This window comes from Balaenoptera acutorostrata, chromosome 4 (assembly GCF_949987535.1).
Source record: "Balaenoptera acutorostrata chromosome 4, mBalAcu1.1, whole genome shotgun sequence".
In the NCBI taxonomy this organism is placed as follows: domain Eukaryota; kingdom Metazoa; phylum Chordata; class Mammalia; order Artiodactyla; family Balaenopteridae; genus Balaenoptera; species Balaenoptera acutorostrata.
The window spans coordinates 79,820,043-79,845,180 of NC_080067.1; the positions used below are offsets into that span (position 1 = coordinate 79,820,043).

Below are 25,138 nucleotides of genomic sequence, written 5' to 3' on the forward strand. Positions count from 1 at the left end.
TGCCTGCTGGACCGTAAAGATCAATTTTTTTCCCTTTCTTCTGGCACTAGCAATGTAATTTCTTAAAAGAATACCATTCTTTCCCAACTCTGTAGGGGGCCGTAGTGACTTACTGTTCTCTTTGCCTTTGTACGTGCTTACCTGGACTATATCTCTTTGGTGAACTTTATGTAAAATATCAGTATGTCATTTTGATGTATGATTCTTTGTCTTGAGAATGTATATGACTGTGCCTTTGACTTCTAACAGGCATAACAGTTCTCAGAACTTCTGAGAGTCTATCTCCCAGGTTATAATCCTCAGTTTGGCCCAAATTAAATACACTTTTCTCTTCTTAACTTGATTGTTAGTTGAATTTTTGTTGACATTTCCAAGAGTCCTCTCCTAGTGGAGTCACATAGGACATGCTTAATCCGTTTAGCAGTAACTTGTAAGAACAAGCACAAATTGTCTACAGGGAAGCTCGTCTCAGTCTAGGAGTCCAGGGTTTTTATTGGAGATTGGTCATGTGGGCACAGTTTCAATCACTAACATTCCTGACTCTGAGAAGTAAACAGATGTTCAGCATAAACTGTATTATTTCTATTAACAGCTTGGGCACAATGAGACTGCCTTATTGCTTAGGGAAGTTTTATGTCAGTGTAGGGACTGTTTACCATTCAAATTCCGGGACCAGTGAAAGGTCAAACTTGCAAGCAGGTCTTTCTAAAGATAGTAGTCTTAGGCCTGCTATGTTAACTGTTTTCTACACAATAGACTTTTGTATTTACTTATCTATCATTTCCACTTGTCCACATTCCTTCCTACAGATCTTGTATATACTGAATGTTTGTGTTCCCCCAAAATTCATATGTTGAAAGCCTAACTCTCAATATAATGGTTAGGAGATGGGGTCTTTGGTAGATGATTAGGTCATGCGGGCAGAACCCTTATGAATGAGATTAATACCCTTATGAAAGAGCTCCTTGCCCCTTCTGCTAGAGGGTACAACCAGACTATGGCCTTAAGAAACAAGAAGTGGGCCTTCACCAGGCACCCAGTCTTCTGGCGCCTTGATCTTGGACTTGTCAACCTCCAGAACTGTGAGAAGTAAATTTCTGTTGTTTGTTAGCCACCCAGTTTATGGTATTCTGTTATAGCAGCCTGAACTGAGACAAGATCCAAGTTACCCTCTAGTGTCGTTTCCATTACCATGAAGAACTTCCATTAGTGTTTCCTGTAGTGGAGGTCTGCTGGTGATGAATTCTCTCAATTTTTGTTTATCTGAAATATCTTTATTTCCTCTTCATTTTTGAAGGGTAGTTTCATTGGAGATAGACTTCAGTATTGAACATCTTCCTTTTTTTTTTTTTTTTTAATTTATTTATTTATTTATTTATTTTTGGCTGTGTTGGGTCTTCGTTTCTGTGCGAGGGCTTTCTCCAGTTGCGGCGAGCGGGGGCCACTCTTCATCGCGGTGCGCGGGCCTCTCACTATCGCGGCCTCTCCCGTTGTGGAGCACAGGCTCCAGGCGCGCAGGCTCAGTAGTTGTGGCTCACGGGCCTAGTTGCTCCGCGGCATGTGGGATCTTCCCAGACCAGGGCTCGAACCCGTGTCCTCTGCATTAGCAGGCAGATTCTCAACCACTGCGCCACCAGGGAAGCCCCCGAACATCTTTCTTTTAGCACTTTAACTATTTGTTCCATTGTCTTCTCATCTTCATTTTTTTTTAATTAAAGACTATTTTTTATTTATTTATTTATTTATTTTGGCTGTGTTGGGTCTTCGTTGCTGCGCGCGGGCTTTCTCTAGTCGTGGCAAGTGGGGGCTACTCTTCATTAAGGTGCACAGGCTTCTCATTGCGGTGGCTTCTCTTGTCATGGAGCATGGGCTCTAGGCACATGGGCTTCAGTAGTTGTGGCATGTGAGTTCAGTAGTTGTGGCTTGCGGGCTCTGGAGTGCAGGCTCAGTAGTTGTGGCGCACGGGCTTAGCTGCTCCACGGCATGTGGTATCTTCCCGGACCAGGGCTCAAACCTGTGTCCCCTGCATTGGCAGGCAGATTCTTAACCACTGCACCACCAGGGAAGCCCTTAAAGACTATTTTTTAAAAGCAGTTTTAGATTCACTGCAAAATTGTGAAGAAGGTACAGACATTTCCCAAATACTCTGTTCCTCCTCACATGCATAGACTCCCCTATTATCAACATCCCCAGCCAGAGTGGTACTTTTGTTATAATTGATGAAACTATACTGACATATCATAGTCACCCAAAATCCATAGTTTACATTAGGATTTACTCTTCGTGTTGTACATTCTATGGGTTTGGACAGATGTATAACAACATGTAGCTATCATTACCGTATCATACAGGGTAGTTCCACTGCCCTCAAAATCCTCTGTGCTCTATTAATCCCCCACCCCTCCATCCCTGGCAAACACTGATCTTTTTACTGTGTCCATAGTTTTACCTTTTCCAGAATGTCATATAGTTGGAATCATATAGTATGTAACCTTTTCAGATTGGCTTATTTCACTTACTGATATGCATTTAAGGTTCCTCCATGGCTTTTCCTGGCTTAATAGCTCATCTTTTTAGCTCTGAATAATATTCCATTGTCTGGATGTACCACTGTTTATTTATACACTCACCTCTTGAAGAACATCTTGGCTGCTTCTAAGTTGTAGCAATTATGAATAAAGCTGCTATAAACATCATGAACAGGTTTTTGTTTGGAAATAAGTTTTTAACTCATTTGTGTAAATAAATACCAAAGAGCATGATTGCTGGGTGGTTATGGTAAAAGTATGTTTAGTTTTGTAAGAAGCTGCCAAACTGTCTTCCAAAGTAGCTGTACATTTTGCATTCCCACCAGCAATGAGTGAGAGTTCTGTTGCTCCACATCCTTGGCAGCATTTGGTATCGTACGTGTTCCAGATTTTGGCCATTCTAATAGGTGTATAGTGATATCTTGTTGTTTTAATTTGCATTTCCCTGATGACATATAATGTGAAACGTCTCTTCGTATGTTTACTTGCCATCCATATACCTCCTTTGGTGAGGTGTCTATTAAGGTTTTTGGCCCATGTTTTACTTGGGTTGTTCATTTTCTTTTTCTTTCTTTTGGCCGCGCTGGGCATGGCATGTGGGATCTTAGTTCCCCAAAAAGGGATCGAACCTGGGCCCTCTGCATTGGAAGCACAGAGTCTTAACCACTGGACCGCCAGGGAAGTCTCTCATTTTCTTACTGTTGAGTTTTAAGAGTTCTTTGTATATTTTGGATAATAGTCCTTTATCAGATTTGTCTTTTGCAAATATTTTCTCCCAGTCTGTGGCTTGTCCTCTTATTCTCTTGATGTTAACCTTCATTGAGCAGAAGTTTTTAATAAAGTTGAAATTATCAATTATTTCATTCATGGATCATACCTTTAGTGCTGTATCTAAAAAGTCATCACTGTATCCAAGGACATCTGGTTTTTCTCCTGTGGTATCTTCTAAGAGTTTTATATAGTTTTGTGTTTTATATTTTAGATCTATAATCCATTTCGAGTTAATTTTTCTGAAAGATGTAAGGTCTGTCTCCAGATTCATTTTTTTTTCCCATGTGAATATCCAGTTGTTCCAGCACCATTTGTTGAAAAGACCATCTTTGTTCCATTGTATTGCCTTTTTTCCTTTGTCAAAGATCAGTTGAATGTACTTATGTGAGCCTATTTCTGGGCTCTCTGTTCTGTTCCATTGGTCTATTTGTTTTTTCTTTTGCCAGTACCACAGTGTCTTGATAATGTAACTTTATAATAAATCTTGAAGTCAGGTAGTGTCAGTCTTCCAACTTTGTTTTTTTCTTCAACATTTTGTTGGCTATTCTTGGTCTTTTGCCATCCGTATAAACTTTGGAATTAGTTTGTTGATATGCACAACATAACTTGCTGGGATTTTGATTGGGATCGCATTGAATCTATAGATGAAGTTGGGAAGAACTGACATCTTGATAATATTGAGTCTTCCTATCCATGAGCATGAACTGTCTCTCAATTTATTTAGTTCTTGTACTTTTTCTGGGTATTACACTTGAAATTTAGTTTACTGATTTTAAGTTGGGACCTCAATTAGCTAATCTATACATTTTTTTCAAATCTGTTCCTTTTTTTCAGGTCATAAATAAGGTCCATCTTAAGGCAAATCATGTTGTAAAGAGAGATGTTAATGAACATTTAAGAATCAAGACTGTCTACGATAAAAGTATTGAAGAGTAAGTGCACCATTATTTGTCATCTTTTTTATTAAGAATCAAACTATTGAAAATATTTTCATCTGTTACCTGGAGTTCCATAAATGGAACTAGATGCTAATGCACCCTCAAAATGGAATTAAGCTAAATATGCTTTTTAGTTTAGAAAGATGAAGGCCATGGGATATGATTTAAATCTATACATCATGAATAATTTAAACACACCAGTGTATATCTACTTATGTGGTCAATAACAGACCTGGAAGGCACTTAAGTACTTGGAGGAACAATAAGACAAAATACTAATATATACAATAATAAGAACATTTACAAAATTATTAACCAGAGAGATGATATAACCTAATTTTTATTTTAGAGTAAGAGGGTGTCCAGAAAAGAGATAAATTATGAATCTGTAGTAGTTTATGAAGAGCTATTGGGAGTAGCTGATGTCTTTCCCTGTCTTTAACTTCCCAAATGAATGAGATAGTATGTGATCAACTCTGAAATGCTCACTGAGATTTAGAGGGACTGATATGGCATGCTTCTACAAAGCATTCCTTGGGACTCCTGCCAGTTGTATTCTGAACAAAAATGAGACAGTGGTTTGCCCTCAGCATGACAATCTTTATGTTTTATGTCATCATTTTCAGGTTGCTCCCTGAGAAAAGACACCTTGTAAAGGTATGTAATAAATACTCATAGCTTGAATTGGACACTTAAAATGGTGCATTTTATTGTATGTAAATTTTACTTCAGTAATGAAAAACTTACACATGACTATTTTGTGAATGACTGAATAAAAGGTGTTGGTAGTGAATGTATTTCTCATTATCACCAAGGTGTTTTTGTGATGCACTCACTAAAACTTTGTTCATATTTGATATTAAGTTAGTCTTCTCATTTTATAATTTGATATTAAATCATTCTCATTTTTTTACTTGTCCTCTTAAGTTTTAGGGGAGCAGAGCATGCTTAGGATAGGATGAAAAAGACGATGTTTTAAAAACATTGAGAACACTATTCTCTTGGTGGAAATGCTCATTCTCCTGAAGATTAATTGGCCTGATAGTATGAAATGCCAAGGTCATTTATAGAGGTGCTAGCCTCATAAGTTTTTTAACTGTTACAGAGGCACACACACACATTAAGCCAATTCATTATGGGCCACAGAAATGGGTGAGGCTAAAGTAGATCTTCTAAATATAAGATTTTCTTAACATAAACTACCTTCATGTTGGAATAATCTAAATCAGTCTCAAATTTAAAGTAAGATTAATAGTTGCCATTTATATTTTATAGTATTCTATTTAAATGGGGTAGGGAAGGAACTTTCTGGTGTTCTTTCCTCCAAACTAAACTAGAAAATGAGGAAATTCCTTTGCTCCTAGACTCAGTCTTTCCCCAGCCCTAGTCACACAACCTTTGACTAGTACCTATATTCCAGAATTATAAGGCTTTTTCCTTCTTTCCCCTTAGTCGTTAATATCCTATGCTTACTTGTTTTAAATATAGTTTATCTTTTAGCTGTAATTCTGACTGTTTTTTTTTTTCCAACTTTTATTTAGACCAAACTTTTTCCACAAGCTGTTTCTTATTTAGAGAAGACTTTTCAGGTTCGTAGACCTGCGGGCACCATATTACTTAGTAGGTATGTCACATTACACACAGGTCATTTTCTTCAGTTGTTTAGTACTCTACCCTCCCCATTCTGTCAGTATGGCAAATTGTGAGATTTATACTGGAGTATTTTATTATGCTGGTTCCTGGAGACCAAACTGTAAGATATTTAAAAAGAATAAAAGAGCATCTGTTGGGTAATCATTCTTTCCCCGATTTTCCATTATGAGGTGACCCACTGGACCTTTTCCTTGGGTGTAGTTGTACCCTTTTTCCCATATCCCCTTCTTTCCTCCTTCATGTGTACAGTATTGGCTTTTGAAGTATTTGAGTGTTTGAAAACCCAGATCAGAAGGATTTGCCACGGAACCAAAATTCTTTCTTAGACTACTTTTCTAACTAAAATAGTAACTATTATAAATGAACTAAATATAGCAGCTACTAGTTTTTTTATAATGTTTTAACTGCTGTGAACTCATCTTTATTTTTTTTTTTGTAATTAAACTTTGATGTACAAATGAACTGAAGACAATGTGCAACAAACCAATACCAATACCTACGGAAGGAAAATGATCACCATAGATGCTGTACTGAGGAATGTGCAGAGCATACAAAATGTGGCCCCGTTATAGTGCCTGAGGAGCACCTCCAGGTATTTCACCCTGCTCTTAGCAATGTTCTTATTCTTTAGGATAAACTTATGACAGATTTTCAATCTGTGATTGTCACTAAGAAGATTTTACAGACTTAAGTTCAAAAGCTTCATTCTCTACCAAAAGTAATCACAGTTAGGTGTGCTGATTTTATTCTTTCATTGGTTTTCAAGTGAATTTAATTATTTTTTTCTTTTTTCAATTAATCTCTGGGGCTGCTGAATCATTTCTGCTTAGGACTTTATCTTTGCCCTCCAAAACATCTTTTAGCAACTATATACCTCAGAATTTTTAAAGGGCAATTTAACATTATCTCTTCAAATAAAAATAATGTGTATGCTTTAACCCAACCTGGAAATGTATTCCTTAAAATACTTATAACTATGTAATATATGTTCAAGGATATTCTTTGCAAAACTATAAATATGCCTATATTAATATTAGTTAAGTTATGGCATAACCACATAATGGAGCACTACACAGCTGTGAAAGAATGAAGTAGAAGGACTCCCCTGGTGGTCCAGCGGGTAAGACTCTGTGCTCCCAATACAGGGGGCCCAGGTTCAATCCCTGGTTGGGGAACTAGATCCCATATGCATGCCACAACTAAGATCCGGTGCAGCCAAAATAAATACACAAATATTAAAAAAAAAAAAAAGAACGAAATAGATCTTTATATACTGATTTGGAAAGATAGTTAAGCTTTTAAATGGAAAAAAAAAAGTTGTAAATCAGTATGGGTAGTTAGTCTATTTCATTTAAAAATTAAAAATTATCATCAATTATTCAGCTTTCAATAAAGCTGAAATAAAAGCATAAAAAATAAAAATAAGAAGTGTATACACACATATAAAAAACTATGACGTAATCTGGAGGTATATGTATATTAAAAAATCTGGAGACATTAAAATTTTAATGGTTTTCATTGAGTTGGATTATGGGGGGCTTTTATTTGGTAACTTATACATTTTTGTAATGTTCTAATTTTTCATATTAAGCATCTATTATTTGTATCAGAAAAAATATAAAAATTTTAAATGCATAAACCAGAAAGCCAATTTATTTATAGCTATATTTTGGAAAATATGATTATTGCTTTAGCTGCTTTACTGAGCTGTGTTCTCTCATTACTTTTAGAAAATGAATACATTATTAAACATTGACTTTGTAAGCAAAATTAAACATATAGTTGAAGTTTACTTTATAATTTTTTTCTCAGAGTATTTGAAGCTCACTAAAGGCTTTTAGAACCCTGTATATTGGCACTAATACAGCTAACTTACTCAGCTTCCATTTCTTTTATCAAATTTCTTGAAAGCATAGAGGGTTTTGGGAACATGTTTAAAAATTAAAACAACTTGTTAATTACATATTTATCTCTTTTCCTAAGACATTTAGAGATATTTCCTAGACATTTTAAGGCACATTTCTTTGCTTTTTTTCTAAGGTATTTTTGTTTTTATTCTTTTGGCTTTTTCAAATTCTGCTTTCTACTTATCCTCTTGGGGGTCCTGATTTTTTTTTTTTTTAATAAATGAGAGATCATTTGAAAGAATGCTATTAAATCACAACTTTTCTTAATATCAACTATTAATAGATTAAAGTAATTGAATTTTAAAATTATAAATACATGTATTAGAGAAACAAGAGTAAACAATGTAATGAAATGAGAATTTCTGTCTTTTCTCTCTCTACAAGCATCACTTACGTCTTAAAAAAAAACACCATTTACTGATTTTCCTATATATAATTTGGAGATTATGATTGTTTAGGAACTTTGATAGAAGAAGTTCTCTAAAACAACGTATGTTAAAAGGGCAAAGTTTGCTTAGAAAACTAGAAACAAAGGTAATATTACAAGATGACTTTAACTTTTTACCTTATATACTTTTGTATTATCTGAATTTTTAACAAGATACATGAATTACTTATAATAGGAAAATGCTTCCAGTAAATAAAGTTTTTTATTAATTAGTTTTGAAGTAACTATAGATTCATGGGAAATTGCTAAAAAAAATGTGTACAAGGAGGTCCCTTGTAATTTTCACCTAGTTTCAGGGTTTAATAAAACCTTTTCTATTGCTGTCTTTTTTGTACCCTGGTTGGATGCCCTTTATAAATAGCAATTGTTTCTTTTAATTAATATTATACATTTATGATTATAGTATATAAAGTAGAAATTTTAATAAAATTAATTTAAAATTAGAGATAGGAATTGAGTAGAGAGAGGTATGGATTTTGATAAAAGCTGAAGGATAATAAATAAAAATTAAATCATACATATTTAGAGTCTGGATTCATTATAAATTAAAAGTCCTGATAGGTAACCTCATCTCTGGTCTGTTTTTCCGTTGTTGTCCCCCATGGGCTTAGCAATGCAGAGTCTGCTGTGGGGGTAAGTGGCCCTGTGGAGCAGTGGGTGTGCCAGACCAAGAGGGAGTCCGGGATGCAGACTTTGTTCTTTATGTTGGTGCTCTGGCCACTGAGAGGTGCAGCCATGAAAACATCATCTCTTATGCAGCCTATTGTCAGCAGGAAGCAAAAATGGACAGGTAAACTTTCCCCTGAGACTTATTTCCCAAGATCTAAAATAAGAACTCTTAAACCATATTCTAAGTGTTGAGAGTACAAGAAGTTTGCATTTGCCAGATTACCTCCAGTAGTAAGAAATGGCATACAGCCTGGATTGGGGTGTGGTGGGGGAACCAGGTTATACGACTGCTATGCATATGGTAATATAAGTACCAATTCCAAAGGAAAAGTCTACTGTCAATAGAATTTTCTTTGGAAGTGATGGCACCTCTCTAAGGAAACAATTTGAGCTTTAATTTTAGCACTTCTGTGCTAAACTGTAAGATGTTCAAAATAACTCTTCATCTAATTGTCATATCATTATGTCCTTCACTTAGCTTAATTGTCTCTAAAAGGTTTAGAGTCCCGGAACTTCCCTGGCGGTCCAGTGGTTAAGTCTCCGCACTTCCACTGCAGGAGGAGCCAGGTCAGTCCCCGGTTGGACTAAGATCCCACATGCCGCTTGGCCAAAAAAAAAAAAAAAGAGGGCTTCCCTGGTGGTGCAGTGGTTGAGAATCTGCCTGCCAATGCAGGGGACACGGGTTCGAGCCCTGGTCTGGGAAGATCCCACATGCCGCGGAGCGACTGGGCCCGTGAGCCACAGCTGCTGAGCCTGCGCGTCTGGAGCCTGTGCTCCGCAACTAGAGAGGCCGCGATAGTGAGAGGCCCGTGCACTGCGATGAAGAGTGGCCCCCGCTTGCTGCAACTGGAGAAAGCCCTCGCACAGAAACGAAGACCCAACACAGCCAAAAATAAATAAATAAATAAATAAATTAAAATGAAGTGGGAAATGTTCCTTCCTCCTCTATTAAAAAAAAAAAAAAGATATCCCAATAGAAGACTTGAATTGGCACTTCACCAAAGAGGATCTCCAAATGGTCAATAAACATAGAAAAATTTGCTCTATTTAAAAAAAAAAAAAAAAAAAGAGTCCTCTTTTTTATTTACAAAATATTTCAAAAAATTTTTCTCAGTGAAGCAGCCTTGAAATAAAGTTGTTATGTATACAGAAGATTGCCTGTCACACACCAGACAAATCAGTTAAAGGCAGTAGAAACTGGTATGTCTCAGTATAGTTTGTATGTGACATTCTCAAATCTAGGAGAGTTAATGTGACCACATTCAAAGGTCCAGTGAATGTAAGGACCGTTGCTGAGTTCCTGAACATTCATCTACCTATCAAAATACTAGCTGACTTTAAAGAGCTGTTTCACTTCTATTGATATCTAATTAATTTAAGGAAAAAATGAAATTATTAGTAGGACCAAGTAGCCAATACAAAGGAAACACTAATATATGCTTCAGAATTATACTGTCAATACTGAAGGTGGTAAGGAGGTCAAAATCGGCATCATGGATTATGAAAGCAGTCGTTAGCATGTTACTATGTAATTGTTGATCCATGAAATAAACTCAAAAATCTTTAGCTTCTGAATGTTGAGAATGCATCAAGTCAAATATTTAATATATTACTGAAGAAGGAAGTGCTATATGGTTTTGCAGATGTATATGTACTATTGTTTAGTAAAAAAATATATGTATTTAATAGAGTGTTCCTTTTTTCCTGAGAAGCTGTCATTAAATTTATGATATTTTATAATTACTGGTGTCTCAATATCAAGGAAATATGGCATTTGAAGTGCTAAATGAATGACAAGTTACTTGATAAAATGAGATACTTCTTAAAGTAGATGTCTTTGAGAAATATACCTTCATAATAGCAGTGCTGCAAAATCATGGTTCTTTATCTGAATTTGACCTAAACCATATGGGTTGTGCACACACACAGTCTCTGTGAGTGTCAGAAAAACATTGCAAAACAGTGTACATAATACGATTTCATACTTGTTTTAAAAATCTGTATGGACTTGAATGTGCTAAGGTAAAAGTCAAAAATAATTAGGATTACCAGCTATCCCAGTTTTCTCGGGAGTACCCTTGTTTTAGCCCTAAAATCCCATATCCCGGGAAATCCCTCAGTCCTAGGCAAACCAGGATGGCTGGTTACTCTAAAAAATAAAGCACCCCAATTGTTGATAGCAGTTACCTGTGATAGTGGAATTTAGTGGCGGCAGTTTGTAAAATAGGGAATTTTTACTTTTTTCTTCATGCATTTCTATATGTTTGGATATATAGCTTTTTCCAATGAGCTTTTATTACTTTTTTAAACAAAAGACATGTTAAAGTGAACCTTATGTATTAGGAACAGAATGGCTTCCCTGGGGAAGTAGGGAGAGGGATATAAAATCCCATGTTGAGATGGGCCTAGATTAGTTCAACTCCTTTCAGCATCTGATAATACTGAAAGTACTTAAAGTATCTAATTGTCTTTTGGGAGAGAATCCAACATAGGAGTTATCACATAGATGAGAATCCCATAGCCCAGAGATGCATCTCACTTTCATTGTACTGCTATTATGTTTCTTTAAGGCACTTGAACATTTGGTTCGCTTTAGGTATGAATGACTAGCTGAAAGAATAAATGTTCCTCGTGTCAGTGAATCTGAAGCTACTCATGTATGTATTCTCATACCTGGGGAAGATTTTGTTTTCTTATGAGGAGAATGTTGATGTTAGAAGAGCAATATCTTAAGTTGTTCTTTTTGAATCTTTTTGATAGAAGTGAAACTTTCCTTCAAAACTGCTATATTGCGTTAATTCATTCCATAAATATTTGAGCGCTTAATATGTTGCCAGCAGACTAGGTGAACAAAATAGACACATGTACCTGTCTCATGGAACTTACAAATTACAGAGGGAGTCAGATATTAGTTAAATACTGATACAAATAGACATGTGACTTCAAATATGATAAATACTTTGTAGAAAAAGACAGGGTGTTGCAACATTAAAGAGAACAAAAGGGGGAAACATAATTTAGATCAACTGGGCAAAAAAGGCCTCTTTGAAAAAGTGAAACTTCAGATATAACCTGAAAATCAATAGGCTTCAGCCAAATAAAGAGCTGGAGAAAGAGCTTATGTTAGGAAAATGCTGTGTCTACCTGTTGCTGTTAGAAGCCACTCCAGTGGAAACTGTGTTTGAGGATGAGAGCTTTAGGGGATGCATTGGAGGGAGAAGTAGACAGGGCTGTTTCATTCTAAATGCAGTAGGAAGTCCCTGACAGGGTTTAAGCCTGATAGTGACGTTTATTTTATATCTTAGAGGTCACCGTGGCAATATTTTGGTGAGTGAATTATACTCATACTTTTCTAAGTGTAAGTCTGTTGTTTTCAAGTATGAAGAAAGTGCACTGTATGTTTTTTTAACTAAATAAGGCAAATGTTACTCTGTAAATAGCCCATCACCATTTGGGGAGGTTTGTGGTATTTCTATGGTAAAATGTTGAGGTAGTGTTGGGAGAAATACCTTGGGGTTCCTTACTGTTTGTCACAGCTTTTGAAAGGCAGGTGGGTGCATGGTAAAACTGATTGAATTACTGTGGGTCCTTGTCAGCTCTTGGACTCTCAAGTTCTAGGCTCAGAAAGAGATATAGAATTCTATAGATTCTAGAAGGTATAGAATACTGTATGAAAGAAGATAATAGGAAGCTAAAAAACTTTATGTTGGGCTTCCCTGGTGGCAGTGGTTAAGAATCCGCCTGCCAATGCAGGGGACATGGGTTCAAGCCCTGGTCCGGGAAGATCCCACATGCTGCAGAGCGACTAAACCCGTGCGCCACAACTACTGAGCCTGTGCTCTAGAGCCTGTGTGCCACAACTACTGAAGCCCGCGCGCCTAGAGCCCGTGCTCTGCAACAAGAGAAGCCACCACAGTGGAAGCCTGCGCACCGAAGCGAAGAGTAGCCCCCGCTCACCACACTAGAAGAAAGCCCATGCACAGCAACAAAGACCCAACACAGCCAAAAATAAATAAATTAAATAAATTAATTAAAAAAAATTTTTTTATGTTAATGAAGGCATTATTGGGACAGGAGAAAGGGGATAGTGAAATGGAAATCAGAAGGTTCAGCAACTTGCAGCAACCTGAATGATTTGCTTATTGTCCTATTTTGTACCTACTTTTCCTCTCTACCTACTTGTCTGTCCCTGTGCCTATATATATAGTGAAATGCTGAAGTCAGAAATGAATTTTGCAAGTAAAATAGTGTTATAATTTAAATTTTTTAGTTCACTCCCTTTTTTGGTACATATTGACATACTTTACAAATTCACACTGAAGTATAATTAACTGACTCTATCCTCTTGTGGGAACAGGTGTTGATTAGCCATGTCATAGGAAAACACAGGTATATGTCTTGAAAGTAAAAGATAGTGAAAGTTAGATGTTATGTTATAAAATGACATTTGATATTTCACAAAGATTTTTCTGACCTTGATCAGTTTTTGATAGAAAAATATAGGTTAATAAGTATAATACATATTGTCCTGGAATATAATTAAACATTTAATGTCTGTTTTAACAGGCCAATTGCAGGATATGCTAACCTGTGTCCAAATATGATCTCTACCCAGCCTCAGGAGTTTGTTGGGATGCTGTCCACAGTGAAACATGAGATTATTCATGCCCTGGTAAATTTTGCTGTTAACTATTGTTCTCTCCTTCATGCCTTGATTTTCTGATTATACTCTCATTTTGATGTATATGTTAAAATTTAAGATTATGTGGCATCTTAGATCGTGTTCAGTAAAACCTAGTTGATTAGGCCTCTGCCAGTAGACAATTTTTAATGATTAGGATAGTGGCTCGGTTGAGTTATACTACCTAAAATAATTAAACAAGTAAATCTATTGGGCAAATAGGAGTTCTGAAAAAATGATTAAGCTTCTTAAGAAAAACCTTAGTAATTAAAAAAATTCACTTTCATCTAAAATGATAGCTGATATGCTAATTATAGATCTTATCTCTTACAGAGATCTCATTTCTAAAAGTCTTCTTGGTCTATTTAGACTTTCTGAATTTTATATATACTAACTGATTCAGAACTTTGCTTTTCCCCAATTGGTCCAAAGTAGTAAACTTTTACAGTATGTCTGGGGAATTAAATAAAGTTGCCTAAAACCTAGGAAGTGTCCTCCTAATGTCATTCATGTGTTTAGAAAAATAGATGGGAGTAAAATGCAGTGATTAAGAGAGAGAATGGGACTTCCCTGATGGTGCAGTGGTTAAGAATCTGCCTGCCAGTGCAGGGGACACAGGTTCAATCCCTGGTCTGGGAAGATCCCACATGCCACGGAGCAACTAAGCCTGTGCACCACAACTACTGAGCCTGTGCCCTAGAGCCCGTGAGCCACAACTACTGAGCCCACATGCCACAACTACTGAAGCCCACGTGCCTAGAGCAGGTGCTCCGCAACAAGATAAGCCACCGCAATGAGAAGCCTGCGCACCACAACAAAGAGTAGCCCCCGCTCACCGCAACTAGAGAAAGCCCCCATGCAGCAACGAAGACCCAACGCAGCCAAAAATAAATAAATAAACTTATAAAAAACAAAAATTAAAAAAAAATGGTAGCACCCACTATAGAGTACATTATTAAAAAAAAGAGAGAGGGAGAGAATGGATCACACAGATCTAGGTGTGAGTCTCCTTAGCTTTACTGCTAAAAATCTTTGGGATCTATTACAAATTATTTAGCCTTTGTAAGCCTCTGTTTCATCTATAAAATGAAGATAGTAGTACATACTACAGTGGATTTTTTTCTTGAAGATTAAATAAGATGAAACATAAATGGCTTAGCACCATGCTCTCCATAGTAAGGTATAATAAAATTAGTGGCTATCATTTATTAGTCTTGTTTCACGAGCTATTATGTATGACCTCAGTCTTTAAATCAGCAAATACCTTGGATAATTCAGTGAAACTCTAGTGTATCCAGATAGCACTTCTGTTCTTCAAGTAAGGAGATTCTAAAATGAATCATCTCTTTTCCTTTTATTAAAAAAGTAAGTCAAACCTGCTATTGTGATGAAAGACAAGCATCATTCTAAGTAACATTTTAAGCTTTAAGCTCCAAAAACAATAGATACTTGATGTTGAGAGAACCAGAAAAAAACAGCCGGTTTTAAGTCTAGTATATAAGTGAACATGAATGCAGAGGTCCCAGACATGAGGTAAATTAGGTTATGAACAGGCAGGTCACAAAAGAAAAGGTCCAATTGGCCAAGAAGTATATGAGAACATATTCACATTTACTTTAGCAATCAGGGAGTCTCAAATTAAAGTCAGACACCATTGAATATAAAAGCATGTGTGAGAGTTACTATGTACATTGACTTTAAGGTAGTGATTACCTCTGGGAAAAGTGGGAAGAGAAAGGGTGAAGGTAATGGGCCTTCAATGATATTTATTCTGCAGTGTTTTATTTCTTTAAAAAAAAAGTCTGAAGAAAATGTGGCAAAACTAATATCTTAAATCCTCTTAAAGAGTATACATAAGTTTCTATTAGATTTTTAAACTTTTTTGTATATTTGAATTATTTTTTTTTTTTTAAAGGATTTTCTTATTTATTTATTTATTTATTTTATTTATTTTTGGCTGTGTTGGGTCTTCGGTTCGTGCGAGGGCTTTCTCCAGTTGCGGCAAGCGGGGGCCACTCTTCATCGCGGTGCGGGGACCGCTCTTCATCGCGGTGCGCGGGCCTTTCTCTATCGCGGCCTCTCCCGTCGCGGGGCACAGGCTCCAGACGCGCAGGCTCAGCAATTGTGGCTCACGGGCCCAGCTGCTCCGTGGCATGTGGGATCTTCCCAGACCAGGGCTCGAACCCGTGTCCCCTGCATTAGCAGGCAGATTCTCAACCACTGCGCCACCAGGGAAGCCCTATTTGAATTATTTAAAAAATTGTAAAAACCTAGGAAATTTAAAACATTAGTTTGTCTCAAAAACCATCCTGGAGGATGGTAAGAATTAAATGTTTAACAAATACACTTATTCCCTGTAAAGTTATATATGCTCTAGCTATCAATACAGTCATTCCTGATTCTTTCAGTACCAGATAAGCCTTCTGAAATGTGAGTGCTTAGAAAAATTTTCAAATTGATATTTTGGAAAAAAAATGTGTATTTAGAATATTATGAAAGATGAGGCACAGCATACTATTTTAAGCTTTATATAACCTCAGTGAATTGTATATTAAAAACTGTTTAGATTTTCTTACCTGACTCCATTAAATGTTCTTTGCATCTTCAGAGATTAAAAAAGAAGAAATGTAGGAATAAAAGAATACTCTGGATTCCATTAATCATTTTGGCAAGCCTTGAATGACACAGGCCACGGTTATGTAAGCAAAGACATTTGCCAAAGAAATTGATTAATTAAGTGATCATTTGTGATTGTTAGTTATTTGGATATAAACTATAGCATAGTCTCAATGTATAAACATACTTAAATTAGTAGTTACAAAAGCACTTTGTTTTAGTTATTCGGTTAGGAAAGAAAGTAAGAAAAGAAATCTCACTAATGAAATAGGAGATATCAAATGTCAGTAATTTTTTTTTTTTGCCCATTTTCTCATCTTATTTGGGAGAGGGGATAGAGAATGGGAATTTGAATACCTTTATGTGAAGTAGCTACTATCTTATTAAAACAGAAGACTTCTTAAAAATACTGTCTAAAAATGTGATTATAAACACACAAATTGGAGCTTCCCTGGTGGTGCAGTGGTTGAGAATCCGCCTGCCAATGCAGGGGACACGGGTTTGAGCCCTGGTCTGGGAAGATCCCACATGCCGCGGAGCAACTGGGCCCGTGAGCCACAATTGCTGAGCCTGTGCTCCGCAACAAGAGAGGCCGCGATAGTGAGAGGCCCGCGCACCGTGATGAAGAGTGGCCCCCGCTCGCCGCAACTAGAGGAAGCCCACGCACAGAAACGAAGACCCAACACAGCCAAAAAATAAATAAATAAATTTATAAAAAAAAAAACCAAAAACACACAAATTCACATTGTAAAAAACTTTTAGAAATACAGATGATTTTACACATTACTCTACCACCAAAAGAACCACAGCTAACATTTCAATATGTTTCCAGTCTTTTTTCCGAAGTATACACCCCCCCACATAAACACACATTTATAGTCTTTTTTATTTTAGATATAGATATATATTAAATATGGACTTTGGTATCAAAGACTTTGAATTTTTATGAGTGATCTTACGAGCACACCCCCATGCTCTAAACTGTATTGTTAATTGTTAATAGTAACATTCCCTGGTTGCAATTGTAGAGTTTGTTAGTAAGTTCATGTGAAGAGGACCAACTATGATAAACACGTCTTTAAACAAATAAATGCATTGTCTATACCAACCAAAGAATGTCTCTGTTACTATTTTGGTTTCCTCACTTAGAATTATCTCAAGTAATTGAAATTTAAAATTCATAATATGAAACAATTTCAGTCCAATTCCAGTATATGACAAGTTCCTGCAGAAGTATTGGCCTGACGCTTTTATGTGGTTGTATCAGTGTTCTCTTTTGATAGTGGCATGTTGTGATATCTATAATCAGATTTGATATTTTTCACTGTAAGACATTTTGAACTTTTTCTTACAGGGTTTCTCTGCTGGGCTATTTGCATTCTACCATGATAAAGATGGAAATCCTCTAACTTCAAGATTTGCAGATGGTCTCCCACCTTTTAACTATAGGTATTTTTTTGTTGTTGTTCTTGTTCTTCTCTTTTAGGAGAGTGCTAAGACTAGAATCTGAGAATCATAGCATGTTAAGTTCCATAAATAATAGTGGCTTTATGGCTAGCCTAAGAAGATTGTATGTCCTATCTTATTAAAACAAGATAGGATATAAGGGTGGGATGAATTGGGGGATTAGGATTGACATGTATACACTACCATGTGTAAAATAGCTAGCTAGTGGGAACCTGCTGTATAGCACAGGGAGCTCAGCTCAGTGCTCTGTGATGATCTAGATGGATGGGATGGGGGTGCAGGGTAGGAGGGAGGTCCAAGAGGGATGGGATATATGTATACACATAGCTGATTCACTTCGTTATACAGCAGAAACTAACACAACATTATAAAACAATTATACTCCAATTTAAAAAAAAGAGTTCATTTAGCTTCACCTTTTCATTTTACAGATGAAACAATTGAGATGGAGAAAACTTAAGTGACTTATCCAAAGAGCCAGGACTCTTTGCCAAGCAGAGCTCTTTTGCACCACTCTGTAGCTTGTATTACTTTATAGAAGAGTCAGGCCATGGGAAAATATGGGTTGGTTATAGTTTGGTTTTTTAATAATTATTGCCTGTACATGGCAATATTTACATGTTAACTGGTATTTTATTTAGCATATCATATTAACAGTGACCTAGAGGTTCAGGGCCTAAAAGAAATAATACCAAGAATTACTAAAAAAAAAAAATTATCAAGAACTTTATATAGAATATCAGTCACAGAACTATAACCATTTGCATGCATTTATATAAAAAATAAATCTCTAAATTAAGAGCACATGTCCACAAAAAGACATGTAAATGAATGTTCATGGCAGTTTTGTTATTAATAAACAAAAAATGGAAACCACCTAAAGGTCCATCAATAGAAGAATGGATAAATAAATTGTGATATATTCCTATAACCAAAAACTACAAGGCACTAAAAAGAACACATTACTGCTGCATGCAATAAAGTGTATGAATATCACAGTTCCAAGGTTCAATAAAAGAAGTCGTAGTCCAGGGACTTCCCTGGTGGCGTGGTGGTTAAGAATCCACCTGCCGGGGTAATTTACTTTACAAAATTATAGTGAAGGTGTGTGCTTTCCTTTGCTGGAAATTGGAAGAAGCAGAAGGCGAATGGGGCCTTTGAAACCTTCTCTTAAGCCACCAAATGAATGTTCTAGGGCCTTTAATCATTCTGTCAGGGTAAAATTTCTTTCCTCCAAGTTGTGGAAAGGTATTGAAATTTATCCTTTCTCTGAAAAATTTAATACAGTTAAAATTCTGTTCAAAAGGGTGAAATCTAATCCTAGATTTCATTACTGTACTATTAAAGTGATCTATCTCTTATGCACTATGATATATCAAGATGAAATACTGCTTTAGGTTCAAGGGGAACAAGGCTACAGTTTCCTTCTGAAAGTCAGACCTTTGATATTTGATGAAATAGTGTTTCAACAAAGTGAAGAAAAAAAGGCAGCCAGTTTAGTAAAGAACCAAAAACATTTATCTAGCTTATGTTTGCTTTTGGAAAGGATGATTAATGCTATAGAGAACTGGGGGCTTCCCTGGTGGCGCAGTGGTTAACAATCTGCCTGCCAATGCAAGGGACACGGGTTCGAGCCCTGGTCCGGTAAGATCTCACATGCTGCGGAGCAACTAAGCCCGTGCGCCACAACTACTGAGCCCACATGCCACAACTACTGAAGCCTGAGCACCTAGAGCCCGTGCTCCGCAACAAGAGAAGCCACTGCAATGAGAAGCCCGTGCACCGCATTGAAGAGTAGCCCCTGCTCACCACAATGTAGAGAAAGTCCGCGCACAGCAACGATGACCCAATACAGCCAAAAATAAAAACAAAGAAATAAATAAATAAATTTATATTAAAAATAATAAAAAAAAAAAAAAAAAAAAAAAAGAATCCACCTGCCGGGCTTCCCTGGTGGTGCAGTGGTTGAGAATCTGCCTGCCAATGCAGGGGACACGGGTTTGAGCCCTGGTCTGGGAAGATCCCACATGCCGCGGAGCAACTAGGCCTGTGAGCCACAACTACTGAGCCTGCGCGTCTGGAGCCTGTGCTCCTCAACAAGAGAGGCCGCGATAGTGAGAGGCCCGCGCACCGTGATGAAGAGTGGCCCCCACTTGCCGCAATTAGAGAAAGCCCTCACACAGAAACGAAGACCCAACACAGCCATAAATAAATAAACAAATAAATAAAATTAAAAAAAAAAAAAAAGAATCCACCTACTAATGCAGGGGAGACGGGTTCGATCCCTGGTCTGGGAAGATCCCTCATGCTGCAGAGCAACGAAGCCAGTGTGCCACAACTACTGAGCCTGTGCTCTAAAGCCCGTGAGCCACAACTACTGAGCCCGTGTGCCACAACTACTGAAGCCCGCGCACCTAGAGCCCGTGCTCCACAACAAGAGAAGCCACCGCAATAAGAAGCCCGCACACCGCAATGAGGAGTAGCCCCCACTCACCACAACTGGAGAAAGCCCGTGCACAGCAACAAAGACCCAACGCAGCCAAAAAAAAAAAAAAGTCATAGTTCAGTTGTATGGAGTTTAAAAACAGTCAACGATAAAAGACAGATTAGTAGTTTTACTTGAAGCCGCAGGCTATTAAATGCCATACAAGTTGAACAGATTAAGAAGGGGCATAAGGAAACCTTCTCGGGGTGCTGACACTCTTCCATATCTTTATCAGAGTGGTGGTATATGGATGTAGAAGACAAAATTAATTCTCACACGAAGATCTCCATTTAGGTAGCTAGAAGTAAATAAATATTAAAACAGATAGTACTTTATTCATCATAGTATTTTTTTAGAGTATATGTGAAGAAACAATTCTAATGTAGAAATACATGTTTTACTTCCTAGATTGTGTTCGTTTGGTGGTATGGGAGAAGTCTGGTCTTTTCTAAGAATTGTGGTCTTTATGGGAAACACATAAATAGTGAGATAGGCAACATCTACGTAGTGATGTAGGTAAGGAGGAGAGAGATTCCTACACACAAGAACCATTGTTAAGCTGATAATTTGCAGTGCTTTCTTACATTCGGGATATTCCTCAAAAGCAGGAAATCTTACAGTATAAATGGAGATAATAGAGTAATAAGAAATTCAGGTGTTAGACATAGAAAGAGTCAGATTTGGCCCTAACCTATTTATTTGGAGAAACCATTAATCTTGAACTGTGAATGATGAAGAGGATATTGGAGTTATTAATGAGGTAAAAACTGATTATTTTCTTGTTGGCTTTGTTCACTGTGTTTAAACATTGCCTTGCCACGGAAAAAGAAAAGGAATTAAGAATAATCTTTCTAAGGCATGGGTAGATGAATAGATATATAATACAACAAACAAAAGTGTTAAGTGTAGAATCTAAGTAATGGTTACTGGGTATACAGGTGTTCACCATATAATTCTTTGAATAAATGTGTAAAATCTTCATAAAATAATGGTGGGAAAAAATAGCCTCTTTATATTCTGTTTTATTGGTGAGAATGAGAGATTCATAGGGTCAGTGGTAGAAGTAATCTAGGAAAAAGCCAGAAAAAAATGATACAGGTTATAGGGGGAAAAAAAATTGATGTCCATTATAATTTTCTATAATAAATATAACACTTTTGTAGTAGTGCTTTTATTTGTGCAAGATAGATTCCCCAAAATGAGATTGTTTTCTCCCATTTAGTTATCTTTTTATTTGTCATATTTTTTCCCATACAGAAAAGTTTTAAAATTTTATATTATTAATCTTTTTTATTGCTTAAGAAAGTTTCTTCTGCCCTACAAAGATTATACAAATATTCGTCTAAATTTCTTCTGGTAAATTATTATTTGAATTTTTTATGTTCATAGCTTTAATCCATTTAGAATTTATTTTTGCTTCATGTATTTGGGGGTTCTTTTGTAAGGCACATACATGTTTATAATTGTTATGTCTTCTTGGTGGATTGACCATTTCTTCATTATAAAATGTCTCTAGTAACAATTTTTGTCTTAAAGTCTATTTTGTCTGATGTTAGTATAACTGTTCCGGCTCTCTTTTGAGTCCTATTTTCATGGTACATGCTTTTAATCCTTTTACGTTCAACCTACTTGTATCCTTGACTCTGAACTGTGTCTCTTGTAGACATAGTTGGATCATGTTTTTTTTTTTTAATGCATTCTGCCAGTCAACCCCCTTCTGCTCCCTCTGGCTGCCAGATAGCTGGTTTTCACCATGATTGTGGGCTGTTGGTTTTCAAAGCTGCCACAAAGCTGGAGAGAGGGCATGGGAAAACGCCACAAAGCTTGCTGTTCTTTCTGAGATTCATCCATTTTTCTTAAAGAAGTGCTTCCTGGATTACTACAAGCCTTTGGTTAATTTCCAGAGTTCTGAAAATGTTCATTTGGCCAATTTTGATACTTTCCCCATTGCTTTCATGAAGTTCAGAGGTCCTTACTCTGCCATTTTTACTGACATTTGTCTGGAATTTATTTCTGTATATGGGGTAAAATAGGGATTTAACTTTAATTTTTCCTAGTAGGATAACCAATTTTACAGCACAGTTATTAAGTAAATTATGCTTTCCCACTAAATTAAGATGTCACCTTTTGTTAAGTTTTGTTATGTACAGTACTAAAATATGTCTCTCGACATGCTTTTGTTTTATCCAGTAAATTTGTTAAGAGGAAGTAATTCATTGTCATCTTAGCCAAATATTAGCTGTTTGAATTTGAGCAAGTTACTTCATCTCTCTAAGCTTCTGTCTCTTTATCTGCAAAATAGTGATGATAATCTCATAAAGTTATTGAAAAGATTAAATTAGAAAATGCTATCAAGTCTTTGCTTGCACTTGGTGTATAGTAAGCTCAAATATTTTAATTTCATATTGATATTCATAAACACTTTTACACTTAAAGTGGTGGTGAACTTGCAAAAAGGACTGTCTTTTTATTCTTTAATTGCAGTCTTGGATTATATCAATGGAGTGATAAAGTAGTTCGAAAAGTGGAGAGATTATGGGATATTCGAGATAACAAGAGAGTTCCTCACACTGTGTATCTTCTAGTAACACCTCGTGTTGTTGTGAGTATCACTGAACTTCATGTCTCATGAGCCATCTGCTCTTTTCGTTCATTATGGTCCCTTCTTTACTAATCATTATTGTTTAAGAACTAACGATTAAATTTCAAAGCCTGTAGTAGGAAACATGATATAAAGGCAGTACAGTAAAGCTACAGGCCAAGCACAGTCTGAGGAAACAGAAATTTGGCAATGACTCTTATGGCTGCATTCTACCCACTGCTTTAAGTTGTGATACCAGTGCTCTGTTGTGATACCTCTTAGGATCCCTGGTACTATATGCATAATTGCTGGTCATTTCATTTGGAGTCTGTTTTAGTCAGGGTTCTCCAGAAAAACAGAACCAACAGGATGTGTTGAGAGAGAAAGAGATAAAGAGATTTATTTTAAATAATTGGCTGGTCCAAAATCTGATGAGGTAGGCTGGCAACCTGAAGACTCAGGGAAGAGTTGTAGTTTGAGTCCAGAAGCAGTCGGCTGGCAAAATTCCTTCTTGCTCAGGGGTAAAGTCAGCCTTTGTTCTATGAAGGACTTCAACTGACTGGTCCATTTATGTTAGAGAGTGATCGGCTTTACTTAAAGTCCACTAATTTAAATGTTAATCTCATCCAAAAACACCTTCACAGAAACATTCAGAATAATGTTTGATCAGCTATCTGTGGCCCAGCCAAGTTGACACATAAAATTAATCATCACACCCTCTTATTTAATGACAGAAACCTATTCTCCCTTCTCCCCCTTCCTTGACTACACACAGCTCCTTCTGACCTCTGAACTTTTGCACTGCTCTTGGGATACTTCCCATCCCTGGAAATCTCTAACTGAAGGACAGACGAAACCAAATGAACAAAATTGTTTTCTAATGAACAACTTATTTTTCTTACAAAAACTATATCCATAATAAGAGCAGTTTATACCTGCATTAAAATCATTGTTGACACAACAGTTGCAAATGGCAATCATACCGGTCTATAACTTTTTTGAAATATATGACTTAAAGCCAAAATCTTCAAATAGAGGAAAAAATATTAAGAGAAATAGTAGTTCAATAGCAAAGAAAAGTGTGACAGCATCAAAATATTTAATTATATTAAAAACTGTATTTTTAAAAGACATTGTTTCTTCTCACCAAAGTAATTCTTTAATGACTACTTTATTATATCCAGTGTGGTAAGGAGTTTGCCATTATGTTGTACTTTTGTAGGGTTTATTTACTTTTTTTTTTCTGATTCTTAGGATGAGGCACGAAAACACTTTAACTGTCCAATTCTGGAGGGAATGGAACTTGAAAATCAAGGTGGTATGGGCACTGAGCTCAACCATTGGGAAAAGCGATTATTAGAGGTCAGTTTATTTTAGGATTTTACTAGACATATTTTTTCTTTAATGAAAGAATTCGTACTCAACTTATTCAAACATGTAATAGATTATAAAGTAAAAAAATTTAAGAAGTCTCTTTCCCCTTTTGCTTTCCAGATCCACTTTCCAGATGTAATCACTATTTAAGTTTTTTAAATATCCTTCCAGAAATGTTAGATAGACAGATAGACAGACACACTGACACACAGTTTTTTTTAAAATAGGTTCATACATTTATGCAACTTTTTTCATTTAACAGTATATCTTAGACATCTTTCCAAGGCAGTATAAGTGCTTCTGCTATCATACAATGTATGCTTTCCTAAGGAACCTCTTTCTTCAAAATCGAACGCTAAAAATAACAAGGCGTGTAGGAAACACAAATACCAGGTTATTAACAAAAGCAATAAGTCATAATAAAAGTACTAGCTCAGTCTGAAAAGACATCATATTTCCAATAAATAAACTCCTGTATTTACTCTAGTATTTCTTTACCTTAAACAATAGCAAAAAGCAATGGTAGATAGATGGGAGACTATAAATCTGAATAATGGGGACTAGAGTAAAATGTACAAAGGTAAGAGAACAATGCAACAAACACTTCGAAGACAAAGCCTCTGGCCATACGGAGCCAGTTGGAAGAACATGGAGTGAATGAGCATCATACACAGCACAGCATTCCTCTGTTGCTGTGTTCTGCTGTCTTAGTGTATTTTGGTTTTTTGTTTGTTTGTTTTTTAATTTTTATTTTATATTGGAACATAGTTGATTAACAATGTTGTATTAGTTTCAGGTGTACAGCAAAGTGATTAATTTAGCTGCTATTGCTCCATTGCACAAAACATTAAAATCCAGAGAGAAATCATTATGAACCAACATGATTCCATCTTATACTGATGTCATTCCCTTATTTACTAGTCTCACATGAGCTCATTTACATTACAAAAATACATGCATTAGTAGAATAGACTGTATACATGGATCTACTTATTTTTAAACAGCTACATAGTATTATAT

The 25,138-nt window shown here is 36.3% G+C and overlaps 1 protein-coding gene across 3 annotated transcripts in view; it reads left to right on the plus strand.

Annotated features, from left to right (window-relative positions):
- The window catches only part of LMLN (leishmanolysin like peptidase), a 122,990-nt gene that overhangs the window by 16,575 nt on the left and 81,277 nt on the right, over positions 1-25,138 (plus strand). For all 3 annotated transcript variants that reach the window (XM_057544958.1, XM_057544960.1, XM_057544959.1), the window contains exons 2-10: positions 4,134-4,231; positions 4,864-4,894; positions 5,779-5,861; positions 6,359-6,482; positions 8,857-9,035; positions 13,481-13,586; positions 17,566-17,660; positions 22,648-22,765; positions 23,999-24,106. In XM_057544958.1, the coding sequence (XP_057400941.1) occupies positions 4,134-4,231; positions 4,864-4,894; positions 5,779-5,861; positions 6,359-6,482; positions 8,857-9,035; positions 13,481-13,586; positions 17,566-17,660; positions 22,648-22,765; positions 23,999-24,106 (942 nt within the window). The remainder of the gene's footprint in view (positions 1-4,133; positions 4,232-4,863; positions 4,895-5,778; positions 5,862-6,358; positions 6,483-8,856; positions 9,036-13,480; positions 13,587-17,565; positions 17,661-22,647; positions 22,766-23,998; positions 24,107-25,138) is intronic.